The following is a 23,426-nucleotide window of genomic DNA, read 5'->3' as shown; positions in this document are numbered from 1 at the left end:
ATGAGGGTTCAGGCCAGAACAAGTGGAGAGAAACTGGTTCCCATTGGCAGAAGGGTTGAGAAGCAGAGGACACTGATTTAAGATGAATGGCAAAGGAATCACAGGAGACATGAGGAAAAGCTTTTATTTTGCTGCATGTAGTTAGGATCTGGAATGCGTTGTCAGAGTATATTGGATGTAGATTCAATTTCTGAAAGAGATTGGATCATTATGTGAAGTAAAAAAGTTGTGGGCTACATAATAAAGGTAAGGGCATGGGAGTAGGTGAGTTGCAGAGAGCTGGCACATTCACAATGGGGTGGACAGCACGGTGACAGAGTGGTTAGCACTGCTGCCTCACAGCCCCAGGGACCTAGGTTCAATTCCGGTCTTGGGTCACTGTCTGTATGGAGTTTGCACGTTTTCCCCTGCGTGGGTTTCCTCCAGGTGCTCCAGTTTCCTCCCACACTGCAAAGATGTGTGGGTTACACTGATTGGCCAGCTGAATTGCCCCTTTGTGTTAGGGGGACTAGCAGGCTAAATGGATGGGGTTGAGGGGATGGGGCTTGAGTGGGATTGTGGTCGGTGCAGACTTAATGGGTCAAATGGCCTCCTTCTGCACTGTAGGGATTCTATGAGATGGTTGCCTCCTGTGCTGTAACCATTCATAATTCTAGATTAGTGATCTTGCAACACACACAGCCAGGTACAAAAACCAAGGTATGTGTTGAGTAACGTAATTGCATCAAGAGATATATCTGTTGTAACATGCTTTTAACCTGAACCAAGAAGGTATTGGACTATTGCTGCAGTTAGTCAGTGTGTAAGTGTGACTTGTGCTGACTCTCCACATTGTCCAATCTGGCTGATTCATACACCCCTGCTTTCGGAATTTTCAAATGGTGAATCCTGCTGTTTCCAAGAGTCTGATGTGACCACAGTGATCGGATTCCTTTCTTCAGAGTACCCGACATACAGAATGTGGCATGTAATGATTTTAATGATGTTTTAAAAAATCCAAAGAAAGCTTGAGCTTACATTTTTGTAAGGGCTTTTAAGCTGAGTATGTTTTGCTAGTTAATCTTTGAACCTAGGTTAGATGATTAGTCTGTGCTGAGTTATATCTGTTGAACTGGCAGTGAGGGAGTCACAGTTGGCCTCAGTGCCCCTGGGTTCAAACTGTGCTTTCACTGTTGATTCCAATCCAGTAACTCTTGCAACAATCAGGCTGGATTGAGGCACTGCCTGCAGTCGACAAGTTTTCTCAATATTAATTTTCAAGGGTGACATTCGAAGAATGACCATTGGAAGAGGTATTGCAGGGCTGAATATGGGGCAAGTGAAGTCATCAATGTTTGGCGAAGAACAGACAAAAGGACTGGAGTGGGAAACATTGGGGATGGGTGGGCATCTGACTAGCTATTGAAATTCATTTTATATTGTGTTATTGTTAGTGCCCTAATTCACATTTCTGAAATAATAACAAGAATGCTCAATGGTCATGCTGGTGCACTGTGGAAAGTTCATCTTTCTACAGGCAATAACCAAATTGCAAGGGTACACTGCTGCACCAGCTTTCCCAATGGTGGGAATGTCACACTGTTTACTCCAGTAGAAACATGAACTGTGCTGCCAGCAACTACAAGCTGTTTGGGGCCGGGTATTCGAATTTCTCTCTATATTTTCTATACCCTCTCTCCATTGATACTGCCCACAGAGGCAGTATCAGTACCTGAAGCAGCCCACGTTTAAATACAACAAGATCTAGACAATATCCAGGCTTGGGCTGACAAATGGCAAGTAACATTCATGTCACACAAATACCAGACAATGACCATCACCAAAAAGAGACACTCTAACCACCATTCCTTTGATAATCAATAGCATTACCATCACTGAATCCTCCACTGTCAACACCCTTGGGGTTACCATTGACCAGAAACTCAACTGGACTCACCACATAAACACAATGGCTACAAGAGCAGGTTGGAGGCTAGGTATACTGCAGCGTGTAACTCACCTCCTGACTCCCCCAGGCTTGTCCACCATCTACAATGCACAAGTCAGGAGTGTGATGGAATACTTGCCACTTGCCTGGATGGGTGCAGCCTGCTTCATTAGCACTATATCTTCAAACATTCAAATCCTCCACCACCGGTGTTCAGTAGCAGCAGTGTGTACTATCTACAAGATGCACTGCAGCAATTCACTAAAGATCTTTAGACAGCACCTTCCAAACCCATGGCAGCTTCCATCTAGAAGGACAAGGGCAATGGATACATGAGAACAACAATATCTGCAAGTTCCCCTCCAAGCCACTCACCTTCCTAACTTGAAAATATATCGCCATTCCTTCGCAGTTGCTGGCTCAAAACCCTGAAATTCCCTCCCTAATGGCACTGTGGGTCAACCCACAGCACGTGGGTGCAGCAATTTAAGAAGGCAGCTCACCGCCATCTTAAGGGCAACCAGGGATGGGTAATAAATGCTGGCCAGCCAGCAATGCCGATGTCCCATGAATGAACTTTAAAAATGGGGGTGTCATTGATGTGGATTATATGCACAGTGGGGGTTTGACAATGTTGTGGGATGCTGAGTGAAAAATTTGGATTTAATGATCAACTTATTGTCTTGTTAAAAGCTATTTAAATCCAGAGTTAACAACAAATTTACAATTACCTAAAGGCCTTCAACAGAGTAAAACATCGTAAGATGCTTCACAGGAGTAAGGAGTATTACCAGATAAAGATTGACAGGGAATTGACTGAAAATCCACCAGAGCAGATGTTCAGTGGGTGGTTTGTGCTGGAAATCTCCCATCTCAACATGAATTTCAGGGTGCATCTGCTTGCACCTTTTAGAACATCTCAGCCCTATAGGTAACTTTCTGGTGAATGTTTACTATCTTAGGAGGCATTAAGGCAAAGTCTGCAATGAAATGCTGTTTACGGTTTATCCAGCACTGCATTGAGCACTGTTTAAGAAGGGATAGATTTGTTAGAGTTCCTTCCCTTAACTACAGTGCATGGTGAGATCTTGTCATTCTCAGGATGTGGCTGCCACTGGCAAGCTAGTGAGGAGCAAGACACAAAGAGTCTCTTCTACTTGATTTCTGTATTTAGAAGTAAGCAATATAAATAGTGGCTTCTGGAACTAGAAATAAAGAAAGACTTGCATTTCAGTAATGCTTTTCATGACCTTGGGATGTGTCCAATGTGCTTTACAGCCAAGGGAGTATTTATAAAGTGCAATAAAATTGGAATATAGAAAATGCGGCAGCCAGTTGTGCACAGCAAGCTCCCACAAGCAATGTTTTTAGCTGTTTGGTGAGGGATAAATATTGTCCAGGGTGAGCTCTGCGAAAGAATGCCATGGGTGGTCCACCTGAGACTTCAGGCAGGGCCTTGGATTACATCCCATCAGAAAGGTTACACCTCTGACAGTGCAGCACTTTCTTGGTATTGCCATTGATTGTCAGTCTAGATTATGTACTCAAGACTCTGGGGTGGGTGTTGAACCTCAATATCCTGTTTCAGAGGCAGCAATTACCTGTCTCTCACAACTTCCATTCTGTAGACTATTGGTCTGTTACAAAATCTAATTAAAGTTGTTTCAGGGAATTGAATTAAATTGGAGTTAGTTAGGATCTAATAATCTGGAATGAGCTTTCTGAAATGGTTGTAGAAGTGAATTCAGTATTACCTTTCAAAAGGGAAGTGTCTGAGATGGAAGGATGTATCAAAGAGGTGGCAGAGGCACAATGGGCTGAATGGTCACCTCCAGTGTTGTTTGCTTCCATGGCTTAAAACTACAAAAGGAAAAAGGTTTTTGAGATTTAAGGTTTTAATATTGATATGCAATATTAAAGGAATGTTTTGAGAGTTAAGAGAAAACTGAACCTATTCTGGTCAGCACAGGATTTGGTGCTGGAATCCCCATCTGGAATGCATTGTTTAGCCAGAACCACAAAGGTCAATAGACCAATCAAAAGGCAATTTCAGAACTCCAGAATCTGGACATAATGAAGAACTGTTGGATGTGGTTTCAAGGTTGTTCTTCACCTTGGCTAATAATGAATATACACAAAGGCATGCTTTGTCTAACAGATGCACCACGTGTATGGACTCCCTCTTTGATTATTCATTCAAGAATTTTTCCATAATTCTATTCAGGACATGTGGGGAGGGAGAGTTGAACTTCTGTCAGATATTGATGGAATAGTTTGGGAATTAAAAAAAGGTGCCTCAAATTCACCATCCTTAAAATTCAAAGGAAAGAAGAAAGGAAGATAATTTGCTTTCAAGTAACATCTTTTTTTGACCACGAGATGTCCCAAAATGCTTTACAGTGAATCTAGTGCTTTATAGAAACATGGAAACAGAAGGAGGCCGTTTAGCTCCGTGGATCTGTTTTGCCATTTAATAAGATTTTAGCTAAAATGTGACTTAACTCCATATATCTTCATTGCCACGATATCTCTTAATACTCTAAATAACAAAAATCTTATCAATCTTAAATTCAAAATTTACAGCTAATCAAGCATCAGTTGCTATTGGTGAGAATTTGTGTCCAAACTTCTGCCAACCTTCTGTTTCCTAATATCACCCATGAAAGGTCTGTCTCTGACTTTTAGATTTTGTCCTCTCGTTCTGGACTTGGAATTGTGACTAAAGTAAATGTAGGCCAAGTGCTTCCTCTTATGGGACAGTCTAGAACAAGAAGTCACAGGTATGCAGTGAGAGGTGGTAGATTTAAAACCTAGATGAGGAGGAACTGCTTCTCGCAGAGGGTGGTGAATTTATGGAACTCGCTGCTCCATAGCGCAGTGGAATCTGAATCATTGAATGGTTTCAAGAAGGAGATAGACATATTTCTAATAAAAAATGGAAAGAGGGACATAGGAACAGGTTGGGAGGGTGGATTTGAGACTAGGGAGAGATCAGCCATGATCTGATTGAATGGCAGAGTATACTCAAAGGACTGAATTTTCCTAATTATGCTTCCAATTCTTATGTTCTCAACCAACAGAAGTAGTTTCCTTTAGTCTATCCTATTTTTCCCCTTAACATTATGAAAATCTCACTCTAATTACCCCTTAACCTTCTAAACTCCAGGTAAACTTGTGCAGCACTCCTTCCACGACCAATACATAACTCCAAAGGTGTGGTGCCCAGAGCTGACCATAGTAATGAAAGTGTAGCCTGACCAGGGCTTTATGTAGCTGAAGAATGGCACCTACCTGCCACTATTTCTAACTTTTCACCATTGAGTAAGTACCTTATTCCATCCATAGGTGCAAAGTAGATCACTTCACATTTGCCTATATTAAAATCCATTTGCCACAGTTTTGCCCATTCACTTTATCTATCAATATCTCTTTGTATCGTTATTCTTGTATCTGGACTGGTTACAATGTTTGTCAGCAGCAAACTTGGATCTGTGACTTTCTTTCTTGTGATGTAGAGAAATGCAGCCACCAATCTTGTGCACAGCAGTGAAAGCAGGAATCAAATGCTGGAAAGACTCAGCAGATGTAGCAGGATCAGTGGGGAGAGACAATAGCTCTTCCCACCTCTGCAAAAATGCCATGGGGTGAGACTAAATGTGGACTTGGTGACTCCTTTGTGGACCACCTTTGCTCAGCCTGCAAGCTCAACCCTGCCACTTGCCATTTCAATTAATTACCTTGCTCTTACGCTCATGTTTCTGTCCCTGACATGATGCAATGTTCCAGTGAAGCCCAACTCAAACTGGAGGGACAGCACCTCATCTCCTGCTTAGGCACTTTACAGTCTTCCGAGCTCTGCATTGAATTCAACAACATCAGACCATGACTCTGTCTGCCATTTTGATTTCCCTTCCCCCATGCCACCCCATGCCCAAGTGCCAGTTTGTATCTTGTTTTCATGTTTTGCTTTCTGACAATGTCGACCCTCATTCTTTTATTAGCACCTGCTTTGGTCTTTAATATATATTTATCACTCCTGGGCAGCATGGTGGCACAAGATTTACACTGCTGCCTCACAGCGCCAGGGATGTGAGTTTGATTTCCGGCTTGGGTCACCGCCCATGTCTGTGTGGGTTTCCTCCGGTTTCTTCTCACAGTCCGAAAGACGTGCTGGTTAGGTGCGTTGGCCATGCTAAATTCTCCCTCAGTGTACCTGAACAAGTGCCAAAGTGTGTCAACTCAGGGATGTTCACAGTAACTTCATTGCAGTGTTAATGTAAGCCTTCTTGTGACATTAATTAATAAACTTTAAACCTTGGTCTCATGTTCAATGACATCTTTGTCATTCAAATTCTCCTGACCTCCACCCTCTCCCTGACCTATTTGCCCTCTACCTGCCCTCCCACTTCTTTAACAGCATAAAACCCATCACATTTTCACCTCTCTTCAGCTCTGATGAAGAGTCATATTCGACTTGAAACCATAACTCTGTTTCTTTCTCCATACATGCTGCCAGGCCTGCTGGGTTTTTCCAGCATTTTCTGTTTTTATTTCAGGTTTCCAGTATCCCCAATGTTTTGCTTCTATTTTGAGATTTACTTATTATAACTTCAGCAACCAAATTTACAGAAACACTCAGCTGTGAAAAGTTTCAGACCATTCCGTTTCTACAAAGATACACGTGACGCAGTCCAGCAACACAATCCCATGGACCCTGAAGACCTGAGAGACTGATATGATTCAAGTGGCTTCAGTCGGTGTGACACCACTGGTCCCAAAGGTACTCTCATTGAACAAAGAATGGTACTGCAGCAAGAGATGCATATGTGGAGGAACAGGAGGAGCTCTATTCTGAGGGGACTGAGGTAGCCCAGCTATGGATTGTAGAGGTGTCAGGACAGATATTTGGCAACCAGCTTCTGTTGAAGATGGTACTTTGTTTCAGGGTTTCTGTTCAGAATCCACAGAGCTCTTGGGTGACTCCTCCGATTCAAAGAATGAAGAAAATTACAGCACAGGAACAGGACATTTCAAGCCAGCACTGACCATGTTGCCCGTCTGAACTAAAAGCCCCTGTCCTTCCGGGGACCATACCCCTCTATTCCCATCTTATTCATGTATTTGTCAAGATGCCCCTTAAAAATCACTAAAGAACAAAGAAAGTTCAGTCCCAAGATTTCCCACTATTGCTTGTGTTCGAACATTTGGTATTGTAACCATAGACACAAGCACTGCGGTTCGATTTACCACAAAAATGTTGTGCTTACTCTGGTACCTCAGCATTAATATTGGTGATGACCATAAAGAATGCAGTGCTCAAGCAATCTTTGGAGAACTTTGTACTTTGTGCATGAGCAGAGTAAATTGCACAATAACCTACTTTTGAACCCAACCCCTATGTATTATTGATTGTAGTGTACTATCTTAGTAAAATCAAGTAATCTCTGATGCAACCTTCAGTAATAGATCAGTATTATTAATACCCAGAGTCCCTCCAAGTAAATTGTTTTGACCAGACCAGGAAGATCCTTGTGGCTTTTCACCCATACAGATCGGCTTAAATTGTGTGCCGAGACCAGAAGCTGTCTTTCTATTTTGAAATTGGATTTTTTTTTTCCTATTTGATGGATACTGCTGCAATGAAATGAATGTACTTTACCTGTGTGGGCTCTGCACCTCTCCCTTTCCCTGCCTGCATGCAAGCGCTCCAACTATCTACTGCGCCCTGCTAATGCAAGCTTATTGAATCAGAATCATAGAATCCCTATAGTGCAAAAGGAGGCTATTTGGCCCATTGAATCTGCACTAATTCTGACAGAACACCTTACCCTGCCCTATTTTCCCTGCCCTATCCCTATAATCCCACACATTTATCATGGTTAATCCATCTTACCTACACATTTTGGACTACTAAGGGGCAATTCGGCGTGGTCAATCCACCTGACCCACACATTTTTGGACTGCGGGTGGAAACCGAAGCCCCCAGAGGAAACACACGCAGACATGGGGAGAACGTGCAAACTCCACACAGGCAGTCACCAAAGGCTGGAATTGAACCTGGGTCTCTGGTTCTGTGGGGCAGCAGTGTTTACCACTGTGTCACTATGCCACCCATTGGGAACTAATTGCGGACTAGTTGCTGTTTTACATAGGGAAATATAGTGTCACCCATGTAGAAATCCCAATTCTTGTACCTGGGGAGTTGTACAGAACAGTTAATAAGATCGGGGTCTAAGTAATAAATCTAAGTCAAGGCTTAAGCAAGTGGCAAAGAGTGAAACATTTGTGTTTAATTATCTGAAAATTGACATGATAATTAATATGACAAAAAAGCAATTTGAGGGAGAGAGTTCTGCCAAAGTAATTCCTTGCTATGGCACATAAGTAATACCTGCTGCTTCCAGCACATACAAAGAGCCTTCAGTTTGATGAACATATTTACAATTGTGAATCTAGTTTATTTAAAGCTTTTTGAATAGTATTCCTGGCAGTAAAGTATGTTTGAGCGGAAAATTACTTCCTATCATTAAGGAACAATTTGTAATTGTGATCAAAAGAAGCAGTTCCATGTTTTTTGTGCTTGCAATTGCTTTAGTTAAATGAAAGGGTTTGTTTTTAGATCTCACCAACGCCCGCTCTCACCCTTATCAATGTTGTGGGCTAAAAGTGGCAACAATAATTGTGTGGTAAACTTTTCATCCCTTCATGAGTTGTCGGCAGCTCTTCCAAGGCCAGCATTTATTGCCCATCTCCAATTTCCATTGAAAGGTGCTGATGAGCTGCCACCTTGAAACACTGCTGTCCATATGGTGTGCAAGTGGGTCATGTGGTTGCAGGGTACACATCATAAGAACATAAGAACATAAGAAATAGGAGCAGGAGTAGGCCATCTGGCCCTTCGAGCCTGCCCCGCCATTCAATAAGATCATGGCTGATCTGTCGTGGCTCAGTTCCACTTTCCCGCCCTCTCCCCATAACCCTTAATCCCCTCTCTTATCAAAAACCCATCAACCCGCTTCTTAAAAATATTTAGATGTACAGCACCAAAGCATATTTAGCAGCATCTCCCAGCCCCCCGATCAGCTGAAAACAGATGCATGGAACCACTACCTCCAATTTCCCTTCCAATTCACACACCATCTGGACTTGGACATATTTTATTGTTTCTTCATTATCACAAAGTCAATCCTACAACACTCTCAGTACTGGCACTGCAGGAGTTTCTGACAGAGGTTCAAGAGGATGGCCTTGTAATCTCACTACCTTTGTTGAACATTACAGGGATGGCATCAAATGCTAGCTTTCCCTGCAATGCCTATGTACAAAAATGTCTTTTTTAGATAGGTTCCAGATTAGACTCCTCGTGATCTCCATTGGGGATTGGTACAATACCTCAATATGGAGCAGTGCTTCAAGGCTCAAAGTAGAGAAATCAATCCAGTTTTCCTACTTCTGATCATGCTGAATAATAAACTTCCATTGGCACGACACCACAGATACTTGGAAGTGTGTGCATGCAGACAAGGAAGGGGTGTGATGGAAGATATCTGTGGAAATGCTCAATAGTGTGGGAGGAGCATTCGATGGATCAAAGAGCTGCAGTGATCAACTGCATTGTTAACATTGGTAAAGCATTATTATCTTTTCATTTTGGGAAGTAGCTTTTACATGGGGAAAACATCCATTTTCAAAAGGCAATCCCTGCTGTTGGCTGGAGGCTGAATGGAAGAGAACATGTGTAAGTGGGAAAAAATGCCCCTGTAATGATTGAATGGATATCAGGTGAGATCTGAATATGGGTGAACCGCCAATTATCACAAACACCTAAAGAACGATCACTTTTCTTTTAGAAACATAGAAACTAGAAGTAGGAGTAGACCATTCAGCCCCAGCCTGCTCCACCATTCATTTTGATCATGGCTAATCATCAAATTCAATATCCTGATCCTGCCTTCCCCCCATATCCTTGATCACTTTAAGCCCAAGAACCACATCCAATTTCTTCATGAAATCACACAACATTTTGGCCTCAACAACTTTCTGTGGCAGTGAATTCCACACATTCATCGCTCTCTGGGTGAAGAAATTTCTCTTCACCTTATCTCAAACTATGACCTCTAGTTCTGATTTTCCATTTCGACAACTGGCAAGGAGGGGAAGAAAGCAAAGGACATTGTTTTAAATGTTTATTGAATAGTGTCACAAGTAGGTTTACATTAACACTGCAATGAAGTTACTGTGAAAATCCCCTAGTGGCCACACTCCGGTGCCTGTTTGGCTACTCTGAGGGAGAATTTAGCATGGCCAATGCGCCTCACCAGTACATCTTTCGGACTGTGGGGGGGAAACCGGAGCACCCAGAGGAATCCCACACAGACATGGGGAGAACGTGCAGACTCCACACAGACAGTGACCCAAGCTAGGAATCGAACCTAGGTCCTTGGCACTGTGAGGCAGCAGTGCTATCCACTGTGCCACCTGGAGAGAATTAGAAGAGACTCACTACGCTCAGAGTGTTGCTTAGACATTTGCTCAAGCTGTCAACAATCAGATTGAAGCAGCTGTACCATTTTCCATTTCTCATTTACTTGTCTTCTTCCTCAGTGATCAGGAACAGAAATCTCATGTGATTCTTTCCTTCCAATCCGCAATTGAGTGCTGACCCTAACAGTTGGCACTCCAGGTGAGATCAGTTAGTTCAGTACAAACTGGTGTGTATGCCTCACTGGATCAGCACACTGAGCTATCCAGTGGTACCTTGGACATGGAGCACAGGAAGAGGGTTAGGCCTTTCTCAGCCTTTTGAACTGATTCCACCATTCAGTTACATCACGGCTGACCTCCACCTACCTGTTTTGCTTCCGTAACCCTTAATAACCCAGCTAACAAATGCTGTCAATCAACAGTATTTCTCATTTAAAAATGCTCTCGTGCCTATTATTAATAAAAAAAGCACTTCTACCAAATTCACTGTGGCTGTAGCAGAGGAGTGAAATCTAATATAAAATCTGTCCGATTCTGTCAGCATATAGTTCAGTGTCCATGACAACAAAGCTGCAGCTTGCTTTGTGTTTTTGTTAGGATTGAAGAGATTTACGAAAGAAGCCACACAAGAATATATATGACATGGAAATGGATCACTATCTCATTTTCCGATGCTCTTGCATGGACTCTGAGATTTGGGAAGCCAGTTGGGTGCTATTTACATACAAAACAAATTACCAAGCGATGTCAAAGTCCATTCTCCTAATCCTTCTGCCGTTTAATTTATTTTTAGATGAATAATTTCACCTTGACAAATTTGATTGATTGCCACGGTTATAATTTATTCATCAACAGACTGGTGTATGCCTGGAGTTTTCTCAAGTCGCTGTGGGAGACCTGTAATGTGCACTGCACATTGGCGACACATAGGAGCCAGCCTGGGGCACGAGGGCATTCCCTTTCCACCCACCAGTACAACAAAGAAAGTTCACCTGAAAACGTTCCCATAAAATGCATTGCGCGCTGAGTAAAATTTGAACTTGATCTCTGTGTGTGGCTGGCGGAGTCCGTCAGACCCCTTTTGTGGATATGTCAGGTGGCTGTATCCAAAAGTACGACAGCAAAATCTTTGAGAAAAGGCACTGTGGTGTCCAGCTCTCCTAATGTGTGTTCCTGCAGCAACAAGAAACTATTGGGCCACAATGGTTTTGATTTTAGATAAGGAACAGTGACATACAGCAATTAATTGGTACCCAGCTGCCTGTAGTTGTCTTACTGGCATTGGAAATCCTGTATTTCTCCTGAGGATAGAGCATTGCTCAAAGTGGTGATGATATTACTTCAACATCATTCCAGTTGGTGAAATGTTCTGTATTACTAAGCAACAGTACGCAATATGTATGTTGCTGACCCCAAACTTCCTTCAGTGTTTGAGGTGCACTTGCATTGACAGCCCCTTGCAGACATAACATCTGACCAACTTCCTTTCTCTTCATTTCCAATGGAACGCACTCATTCAATGTTATTCTGAGACGCTTCTTTCTCCACGGAATCACCTCAGGCTTGATCCCTTTATTATAATGGAAGCAATGTCTTGCAGGCTCCATTGTGTGAATTAATGAGGTGAAACCTATTCATTGTTGTGAAGGGTGCCTTTGCTACCCTATATATTTTGGCATTTATGACCGTAAGTGTTGCTTGAGGCAAATCATTGAAACATTCAACTATAGCAGGTGATCGTGATGCATCTCTGATTATAATATTGTGCTTTGGTTGGATCTTTATTCAATAGATCAACATGATTTTCCCAGGCCTCAAAACTGATCATTTAATTGCCTTCCAGTATCCCGCAACTTATATTCTTGTAAACATACAAGTCCAGTGTCACCTTCGTACCACTACCTGCCTCACTCTCTTACCGCTTCCTGGATTACAGTGTTCTCTCCCTCTGTCCTACATGGGAGGTGTGGTGACACAGTGGTTAGCACTGTTGCCTTACAGCGCCAGGGACGCAAGTTCAATTCTGGCCTCGGGTCACTGTCCGTGTGGAGTTTTCATATTCTCCCGTGTCTGCGTGGGTTTCCTCTGGGTGCTCTGGTTTCCTCCCACAGTCCAAGGATGTGTGGTTAAGTTGATTGGCCGCGCTAAATTGCCCCTTAGTGTCAGGGAGATTAGGAGGGTAAATACGTGGGGGGTTACGGGGATAAGGCCTGGGTGTGATTGTTGTCAGTGCAGACTTGACAGGCCAACTGACCTCCTTCTGCACTGCAGATTCTATGATTCTATATTTTTCTCTTAAATTTTCATCACTTATTTTTACCTTCTCTCCAGTTTTCAAGTGTCAGATTCCCTGTAATGTCTCAATCATGAGGCCTTTATTCAGGAATCCAGCATTGCTGGTGAGGCATAAAATCATAGAATCCCTACAGGGCAGAAGGAGAACATTTGGCTCATCGAGCCTGCACTGACATCAATCCCACCCAGGCTCTATCTCTGTAACCCTACGTATTTACCCTGCCAGTCCCCCTGACACTAATGATCAATTTAGCATGACTAATCAGCTGGAGTGTCATCAAACTATTTGACTGTGGGGTCATGAGGGCCATAGCAACATGAGAGCGATGCTGTCTTCACGAGCCATTGAGAATGCATACCCCCAGTCACTGGCTGGTGGTCACGAACAGCAGCACTGTCTAAGCTTTCCCTCCCTGAGCCAGTTGCCGTGTTGCTGGTATGGTCACGGTGAGATTTGCTAACTTCACACACAGCAGTGATATAGTCTTGGATCTTCATAGTCACAAGACTTAAGCCTCTAATAATAAACTTTACTGAAGCATTGTTTCATCTCTTTGCAACTCTGGTGATCTGCGCCCTGGCCTTTAACCTCCTACCTCGGTTTGTCAATAGAGCAGCCCCAGCATGGCAAAGCATTTGAATCCTGCCTTGGGGGAGAAAAAAAATCCACGAAGTACATTGTAAAAGAATGCTGGGTGGCTGTGTACAGGTTGTAGATTCACTATTGCCCGTTTGGCACTGCCACACAAGACCCTTTCCCCACTCCTGCGATTCTGATTACCAACTGATTTCCAAATCCACCTGCTATGCACAGTAAATGAGTTTCTTTTGTTTAGTGGCTGTATGGTCTGTGTCTTTCTGGATGGCAGTGCTATCATCTCAGCAGTGGGAATGGATGGAATAGGAATTGTTGCCCGGAAGTACCTATTGGCAGGATACTGGAGCAGCTGCTGAGAGTTCCATGCACTGGGTTGCTGAAGGAGCCAGGAGCCAGGGAAGCCTTGTGTGGGGAGAAGGTTTGAAATGTCTAAATGCCACAAGTAATTTCAGCAATGGTTGCTATAGGTCCCAAGAAGTTAAACCACAAAGTGATACCAGAGCCAATAGTGATCTTTCTGAATCTACCCTGTCTAACCCTGTTAGAATTTTATAAGTTTCTAGGAGATCCCCTCTTACTTTTCTAAAACAAAAAGGAAGGACATACACATGGCCATTGTGTGAGAACTGGATTGTGTTCAATTTTGCTCCTCTCTAGGGTCAAAATTGCACAACAAACATAAAGTGGCTGGATTCCCACATGGGGAATGGCCATGGAGAGTATCAGGGACTACTGGTACCTGTAGAACTATAGGGCAGTTAAATCCAGCCCCTTCAGGAGAGGATATACTGGTGTAAAAGTGTTTTAAACCTAAAGTAAAATTGCACACAAAAACCACCAAGCAGAATAAAGATCAGTAAAACATTTATATTTAACCATAATCCTTTAAGATCATGCCGTTAGCTATATGCACATATTTTAACATCCCCATTCATTTCTGTACATGACTATTCTTGTTTCATATATAACAGTAAAGGTTATTTTTATTTAAGGTAATGATTTACAGTCTGTATAGATAATTGTGCATGTTTGCAAATGGTAGGGCCTTGTGTTTGGACACATTTCTCTCTTTAGAAAGGTTTAAAATTCTTTTACCTGCAGCTTCAGCCCCCTCTTGTGCTAGCCTGGGGGAAGGGTTAGGCAGATGGTCTTCTCCCAAGCATTCATGGCTGCTGTTTGGAGGCTAACAAAGTGGGCCAGCAGCAACCCCTATGTCCAGTTCTTTGTTGCCCCCTCGCTTGGTCCGGCACAACATCCCTGTGCAGCCACGTGGCTGAAAGCGAGAACTCTGCACCGCACACATGCAAACCTATGGCTGGTCACCCAGAGGTTTGTCATTGCCCTGCCTAAAGTATGAGGATCTTCAGAAGGAAAAGCAAATTGGCCTTATGTATATAGATTGAAACCGAGGACAAGGTAAGTAACCCATCTTCATTAACACTTAAAAAGGAGGAGCTTGCTTCTCACTTTTCAGGCACAGTAGGACAGATGGATACGGAGATTTGTTTTTGTTTTTAAAGGAGTGACTTGGCAAGTTTTGCTGTTCTGTGGTGCAGTGTGCTGTAGCAGAGTTATTTTCACAAAGTTGCCTTTCATTTCCTGAAACGTTTTGACTGTTTCTAGAGGAATTCCACATAGTACAAGTCACCCCTGTGGTCTAGCCAGTGTCTCTCCCCCTTCTGTCTATAATTTAGTAGCAGTAAAATCACTGATTACGTGGCAGATGCCATGTTAGTGCTCTCTCATATCATATTAGTTGTCCGCCACTCCTATGTTGCTCTACCATCTGTTCCAGATGTCAACCAAATCGAGTGTAGAGTAGAACCAGTTCAGTTCAGCTTCTTAACCATTCCACTCCTAACTTGAGATATTATTCAGTTGCCTTAGGCCCTAAGCCTTGGACTTCCCTCCCTAAATCTTAGCACCTCTCTCTCCCTTTTAAGTTGCACCTTAAAACCTACCTCTTTGATCAAGCTTTTGATCACCTGTTTTAATGCCCTCTAGTTGGACTTGGTGTCAGATTTTGTTCTGTAATGCTCCTGTGATGTGCTATGGGAAGTTTCACTGACTGAAATGTGCTATACATTTGTTGTTGCTGTCGAGCTATTAACAAAGGGTTTTCAATCTAACGTGAACTACTAGTAGATGACCACAGTACCTCGCTTGAGGGTCATTTGTGACAGCGTTCATACTTCCTGCAGCAAACAGCAATGTGACATTAATCTGTGCCCCTAAGACAAGCTCAAAACAATTAGACCACCCTGTCCAACATCATAGCAGTTCTTTATTCCCTCTCGATGTATAATACAATATGAATCATCCTTTATTCTTTGTCATGAGGTATCTTGAGAGTATGTTTTTTACCTAAAGGTACCAAAAAAGCTAGTTGTTGTTTCACAGTGCATTCATGCCCAGCCATTTTGAAATCTCCGTGTAACTCATTCTTATCCACCTGTATTTTCTGTATCTCACTGACGGTTCCCTTATATTCTCTGTTATACCTCACTCCTGTTAGGTTGGGTCTGCCGTAAATTTTTTCCAATCTGAGCATTGATTGTTTTGAAGAGGTTGGGCAGAGAGACCTTGGAGCATACCAGGTCACCCTTTTTCTTTACAATGCACAGCAGCATCTGTAGATAAGGAAAAATAGATTGAAAATGGGAGGGCGTATTGGATGAACAAAGTAAAATCCTAGATTGGAAGCGGTATTTTTAGTGAATATGTGAATTGCAGAGTTTGGATTGGCACCACTGACCTGCGTTTTCTTGCCAGCTTTCACCCTCTTATACTGACAGTCTTGAGTCTGTTTGACATTGTGTTCCATAGGCACTAACTTTCCTAACTAATTCAAGTGGTTCACATTTTGACCACAGTAGAATGGCCTGTCCTTAGTGAGTACTTTCCATGCCCGTCAACATTAGGTACCGACAATGTGAAATTCTGGAACCGATACTATGGCACCTTATCAACAACAGCAACTTGTATTAATATAGCATTTTAACAAAAAGTCCCAAGATGCTTCCCATTACCATTAGCAGAAAATGACACCATGCCGCGCGAGATGCTAAGTCAGATGGCTGAAGGCTTGGTCAAAGAGGTAAGATTTAATGAGTGTCTTAAAAGAGAAGAGAGAAGTGGTGGGGTAAAGAGATATGGGGAAGAGAATTCCTGAATTTGAAGCCTATGTATGAACATAAGAATTAGGAGCAGGAGTAGACCACTTGGCCCTATAACCCCACTCCACCATTCAATAAGATATGGGGCGGCACAGTGATTAACACTGATGCCTCAGAGTGCCAGAGACCCGGGTTCAATTCTGGCTTGGATCACTGTCTGTGTGGAGTTTGCACATTCTCCCTGTGTTTGCATGCGTTTCCTCCGGGTGCTCCGGTTTCCTCTCTCAGTCTGAAAGACGTGCTGTTTAGATGCATTGACCCGAACAAGTATCAAAATGTGACAACTAGGGGAATTTCACAGTAACTTCATTACAGTGTTAATGTGAGCCTTACTTGTGATTAATAAATAAACTTTTAAAACTTTACTTTAAGATAATGGCTGGTTTGATTGTAACTTCAACCCCACATTCCTGCCTACCCCAATGACCTTTCACCCCCTTGTTAATCAAGAATCTATCTGCCTTAAAAATATTTGAAAACTCTGCTTCCACTGCCTTGTGAGGAAGGGAGTTCCAAAGACTCACCATCCTCTGAGAGAAAGAGGATTCTCCTCATCCCTGTCTTGAATGAGAGGCCCTTATCCTTAAACAATGACCCCTGATTGTAGATTCTCCCACAAGAGTTAACATCCTCTCCACATTGACCTTGCCAATACCCCTCAGGATCTTAAAAGTTTCAATTAAGTCATGTCTTACTCTTTGAAACTCTAGTGGATACAAACCTAACCTCTCCAACCTCTCCTATAAGACAACCCAGTTGTTCTTGGCAGTAGTTTTCTCTGAACTGTTTCTGCCTAGACAATTGAATGGCCACCAATGGTGCAGCGATTAATGTTGGCAATGCTAACAGGCCAGAACTAGAGGAGGGTTGTGGGGCTGGAGGGGTTCACAAGAAGGTAGGGAAAGGGGGGATGGGAGGATGCAGCGGGCACGAGTCTCTGGAGGGATTTGAAAACAAGAACGAGAATTTTTAAATCTAGGCAAAGGGAGCCAATGAAGATCAGCGAGCACAGGGATTGCAGTTTGCAAACTGTGGAAGACTCACAAAACATGCTCCCTAGAGGAAAATCCAGCCACTAATTGATGAAACTACTCATCCTATCTTCAGTAAAATCTCCCACCAGCACGTCTTTGGTGATTTAATAAGTAGTTTGTTCTCAGTTCTAGTTAATTACGCAGCAGGTACCTGTTAAGTTAATATTATGTTTGTACCGTTCCCTGCCCTCTTACTGGAAATATCCAGTTAATGCGAATGAAACTGCTGCAGTGCGGGTGTGGTTGTACTGCCATCAGACCCGATAGGTGAGCAGTTAAAAACTGAAAGTAGAATCAATCGGTCTACACTCAATTTGGAAAAACTGTACATCAACCCAACTGTGGTCGGATTTTTGCTGCATAGATTGTTCATTCTGCTCCTGTATTCCTCTCCCACTGCCTGTCTTTAAACCCAGTCTCACCTCAGCACTGTGAACATAGCCTCGTTTGTACTCAATTCTCTGCCCTTCAGATGAGTGGCAATAATTTTCAGACACATGGATTCCAGTCTTCAGGTGACACAGTGACTTGCCTGAACTCTATTGCATAAGCGTTGCTGGGAAGTAGAAACGGGTGTAGGATATTTACAATAATTAGTCATGCAAAAATGGTGCGGCATTTTCTTCCAGTGGACTTTGGCCTTTCCTCTGCTAAAAAGGAATGAGCCATTCTGTCATTCCGTTTCAGATGTACCAGTGACCCTCCAATATCTCTTCATAAGGTGAGGCCAGAGAGTGACTGATGGAAGTGATGGGAACTATTAGTGCTGAGCCTAGTCCTGTTCTCATCCAGTGTTACACTTGTCCATCAGAACAAGTCCCTGATAGAAGTCAGCGTTCATCTTCAGTGCACCCATCACATGCTTCCTGCATCATTATTATGGAAGATGAATGATTCAAAATCTAATCGTCCTTTTAGCAAATATATTTTTTCTAATATTTTAAGTTCACTTTGCCTTATTTCAATTTGTGTCCTGAAGTCCTTTTTAGCTCAATTGCAATATTTACTTTCTGTATGTCTGTTTCATTTTAATACCTTGGTGAGGTCACCCTTTAGCCACCTTCTGGAGTGCGTGGCTTGAATTTTTCTCATCTTCCTTCATTTACACTTGGGAGAATTCTTGCCGTTCTTCACCCTCTACATCCTTCCAGTGCCTGTACCTTCATTGTATGGCATGGTGCCCAGAACTGAACACAATAATCCCAAGTCTGATTGTAACTGGTGGTTCATTAAACTTTAACTCTGTGGGCCTGCTTTCTACTGCGCTTGCAATATGTTCCAGCTTTCTATCTGCTGGTTTAATTGCTTTGCTTACCCTATAAGGAGTTCACAGCGATGGATCAATACTTATGTTCAGTTCCTATCAAGGAGACTTCTGGCTGATTCATTCGTTGAACTCAGAGGATAAAGGGGAGATCTTATAGAAACATGTAAGATTATGAAGGGAATAGATAAGATAGAAACAGAGAAGTTGTTTCCACTGGCAGGGGAAACTAGAACTGGGGGGCAAGGCCTCAAAATAAGGGGGAGCGGATTTAAGACTGAGTTGAGGAGGAACTTCTTCATCTCATGGGTTGTGAATCTGTGGAACTCCCTGCCTAGTGAAGCAATTGAGGCTATCTCATTGAAGGCAAGGATAGGTAATTTTTTAAACAGTAAAGGAATTAAGAATTATGGTGAGTGGGTGGTAAGTGGAGCTGAGTCCACATAAAGATCAGCCATGATCTTATTGAATGGCAAAACAGGCTGAAGGGGCCAGATGGCCTAGTCCTGCTCCCAGTTCTTATGTTGAATCCACACGGTGCTCATTTTTTCATCCAGTTTTATTTGTCAATCAAAGCCCGTTGATTCTTGCTTAATTTCTTAATCTAAAATTCCCTTCCTGGGCAAAGGTGATCAGTTGTGAAGAGTATACATTTATCCTCTGTTTGTTCTTTCCATTTTTCCCAGTGAAGAGCCTGGGAGGGAAAATCGGAAAGAAAAAATATTTTTCTTTTAAATTCCAAATAGCTGGGATGGATAGGATAGAGGTGGAGAGACTCTTCCCGCTCAGAAAGGACAGTAGGACTAGGGGGCACAGCCTCAAGATAAAGGGGGGGCAGTTCAGAACAGAGTTGAGGAGGAACTTCTTCACTCAAAGGGTGGTGGATCTTTGGAATTCTCTGCCCATTGAAGTGGTGGAGGCTGCCTCGCTAAATATTTTTAAGACGCGGGTTGATGGGTTTTTGATAAGCGAGGGGATTAAGGGTTATGGGGAGAGGGCAGGAATGTGGAACTGAGCCACGACAGATCAGCCATGATCTTATTGAATGGCGGGGCAGGCTCGAGGGGCTAGATGGCCTACTCCTGCTCCTATTTCTTATGTTCTTATGTTCTAAACGATGGGAGACCCAGGTTTCCTCCACCTAGGACAGACAGGCAAGACTGCCTGCTCAACCTCAAAATCACCCTTGTAGCCTGAGGTCGCAGTGGGGTTAGTTTCTCTTCATTTATTGGCTCTTGAGGAGAAAAGAAGGATCCAAGGAGGTGGGGAAAGAGCTGGGGATTGGAACTAATGCAGTTGATCTCCGAAAGAGCCGACACAGACTTGATGGACAGAATGGCTTCTTGCTGCACACGATTCATGATTCAATCATGAGAAACAAACAGCTTGGCTTTAATAACGTGTTCTGAATTTATTCTTTTAGAAATTGCACACTAGGTGGGAGCTTAATTAGTGTTTTATGAAATTGAAACCTTGTTTCCACGAGTGTGTGCAATGACCTCTCTGGAAAGTGAAACTATTGTTTGTTCCAGGGCTGGATTTGCGAATTGGACTAGTTTCAGCTTGAAGAAATATTTTTGGCAGGCCATGTTACAAATGCACAGAGAGGTAGAGCTGCTGGGTTGCAAGCCCCACTCACAGGTTTTTGTGTGTGACATATCAGCATAATCGGGCCGAGCCCACAAAGAAAGCCAGGCACCTGGTGGCCATACGCACCCTGTAGTTATGCAGCAGTCCGCTGATTTAATGGCTGTTAGATGCACGTGCCAACTGTCCCAGTTTGACCCAGCCTGAGCAGTGGATCTGCTTTGTGCTGGTGGGCAAATACTTGTGGACTGGGCATCTTGCCCCCTCAGTGCTGAACTCCCCCGTTTCTGGAAATAAGTCACTGCATTCTATGGGCAGGCATTGGCAGAAGCTGCCTGGTTGATATGAGAAATGAGGAGAAGATGCCAGTATGAACTGAAAGAATTGAAAGAGAAAAGAATAGGATGGCTTACACTGGAGGTTAAATTGGATCGGCTTCTATAATAGGTATGCGAAATACAATGTGTGGTTAACTTGCGCCCGCAGGTGAAGGCACTGCGGGCTACTCACTGCCCACTCATTTGAACAATCTACATCAACCAGGTCTAAATGTGTTGTTGTTAGCTGGGCACATCTGCAGGGGTTCAGCATTATGCAAGGCTAGCACCACGGAAATCTAGATTGCACTTCTTAAAGGGGAGGTGCATTGTGGCGGGAACAAGTGTTGGGAAAGGGGGAAGCCTGACATAGTGGACTTGAGAGAGGACTCCAAGGTTTTCAGGTGGACAGTCAAACCCTGGAGATCTGGATGTTGTGCCACAAGAAGATCAATGACCTCATGAGTGATCAAGGTCAGTGAATGCATCTTCAAATACCATAACCCACCAATTGCAGCAGTAATCTTGCCACTGTTCAAATCTAGGGGATCTTCACAGTAACTTCATTGCAGTGTTAATGTAAGCCTACTTGTGGCACTAATAAATAAACTTTAAAAACTTTAAGCTTTAAATCTGCAGGTGGTAGATCACTGTGAGGGTATCTTTGATGAAGGATAGGCATCTGACACAGTTTCTCACTGAGGTTCAGATAGGAGAATTGCTCACTGTACACCCTGGATGCATATGGCCTCTTGCTGTGAGAGCCTTTCTCTCTCTTGCTCACTTTCCTCCTCCCTCTTCCAGCAGCTCACCCTGATCACTGTGCCCTCTGCCAATTCTCCAAATCATGCTGTACCACAAGGGAAATACCTTTCTGTGCACCTCTGTCTTGGAGCAACTAGTTTGTTCAGAAACCGTGAAGCCAATAGCTATCTCCTCACGTTGTGTAATCTTTCACAATTTGAAGCAGCTGTAAAAAAGTATCAAATGCTTGTAAAATTGTAGTAACAATCTGAAAAAGTCAACTAGCAACTAACCTGGAAGAGATGATGAGCCCCAATAGCTTGGGTGAGTTTGGGTGGGTGGGGGGAGGCAAGGGTTCATTTCTGTTGCCGAGCATGTGTTCAGCTGTGTATGGTTAAGGAGGGCTTTGGCTGCAGTGTTGATCTCCAAAATTGTAGTACAGGCTTCAAATCAGTGTTGGACACTATATTGACATTGTGATTTATCTACTCTGCAGACTTCTGGTGGATGTTCACTCCACATGCATGGGTATCTGTATCGACTAAGTAACTCTTCAAGTGTGCATTGAGGTAACTCTTCAGAAGCCGGTGTCCCTTCACCAGATTCCTTTTATTTATAAACTTATCTCCACCCCTGCGTGTGCTTCAGATACAAAGTCAGAACCCAGAATGCTAGTAGCTCTAACACTCCTCATTATACACACAGGTAAGACTCTCTGATTGCGCAGGCAACCACTTTCTCAATCAGGGAGCTCATACTTCAAGAGCCCCCCCCCCCCCCCCCCCCCCGCCCTTATGGGTTTCATTGAGGTCAACTGAGGAAGTCATATTGGTGTTCTAATGGTATTTGTAGCACCTAAAAAAAGGATGCTAATGATTCCAATTTATTGTTGGTTGTGCCTGTGATGGGCTAGGAGAGTTTGGACACAGGAGATTAACTTTTGGGGGAGTGACCAGAAATGATTGTTTTATTGGTCTGTTGAAAATCCAAATATCATTTTGTCTTATACTTTTGCTTTCCAGATTAAGAATCTATCCAGTGTGAATACAACAGTGCTTAAAATCAATCAGAAAGCACCATTTTAAATGGAAACACTGGTAATCTCTTGTGGGTGTGTGGCCCTGGGACCCTATCCTCCTCATCCTGTCTGAAAATTGACCATTAGAATTGTGGCACCAAGCCTGTATTTCATGAATTGCCCTCCAATGTAAAACCAAGAAATGTAGCCTATATTTATTGCATAAGGTGTAAAGCCTATTTAACCACTTGTTTAAATAAGTCAAAGGTTTATAATTAGGGGCCCATTTGAGTCATCAGCATTTTGTGGGCTGAGTCAGCCTTCTTGAATCTGTTTATCCATTTTTGCACACTTCTGAGGTTGGTTTGTATGGTTAAGATTAACTTTACTGTGATTTACCAGCATTTTCTGACTTAATTTCAGAACGCTTTTTTTTTCTTGGCGTGGTTTCCTGCTCTTCCAACTTGACTAAAATGCTCAGGGGCAGTATGGTGGCACTGTGGTTAGCAATTCTGCTTGACTGCGCCAGGGATCCGGGTTCAAGTCTGGCCTCAGATCAGTGTTTGTGTGGAGTTTGCACATTCTCCCCATATCTTTGTGGGTTTCCTCCCCCAGTCCAAAGATATGCACGTTAGGTTGATTGGCTGTGCTGAATTGACCCTAGTGTCGGGGGATTAGCAGGGTAAATGTGTGGGTTTACGGGATTAGGGGCTTTGTGGGAAGTGATCGGTGCAGACACGAATGGCCGCCTTCTATACTGTAGGGATTCTATGATGATTCTATCCTCTCAGCTTTCAGTTTTGATGAAGGATTGTGTTGCAAACTTTTTCTTCTTCACTGATACTGACTGATCCTCTGAGTGTGTCTTTCTTCTGTGTCAGATGTTCAGCCTTTGCCAAGCTCTTGTGAACAGAGTCAGTCTTGTCGTAAATGGTGTAGGCATACTAATTATTCTTGCTATTGCCACCTTTTGGAGTAATCT

General features: G+C 43.1%; 1 protein-coding gene across 2 annotated transcripts in view; it reads left to right on the top strand.

Annotated features, from left to right (window-relative positions):
* Nucleotides 1-23,426, top strand: part of bcar1 (BCAR1 scaffold protein, Cas family member) — a 236,276-nt gene that overhangs the window by 89,214 nt on the left and 123,636 nt on the right. The window contains exon 1 of one of the 2 annotated variants that reach the window (XM_080187044.1): nucleotides 954-967. The exons of the other annotated variant lie outside the window; for it this stretch is intronic. Coding sequence (XP_080043170.1) covers nucleotides 959-967 — 9 coding nt within the window. The 5' untranslated portion in view covers nucleotides 954-958. Of the gene's footprint in view, nucleotides 1-953; nucleotides 968-23,426 lie in introns of those variants that run through there. 2 annotated transcript variants of the gene reach the window in all.

Source organism: Carcharhinus amblyrhynchos, chromosome 4 (genome assembly GCF_965287045.1).
Source record: "Carcharhinus amblyrhynchos chromosome 4, sCarAmb.v2.hapA, whole genome shotgun sequence".
Lineage (NCBI taxonomy): Eukaryota > Metazoa > Chordata > Chondrichthyes > Carcharhiniformes > Carcharhinidae > Carcharhinus > Carcharhinus amblyrhynchos.
This window is presented reverse-complemented; position numbering and strand designations above follow the sequence as displayed.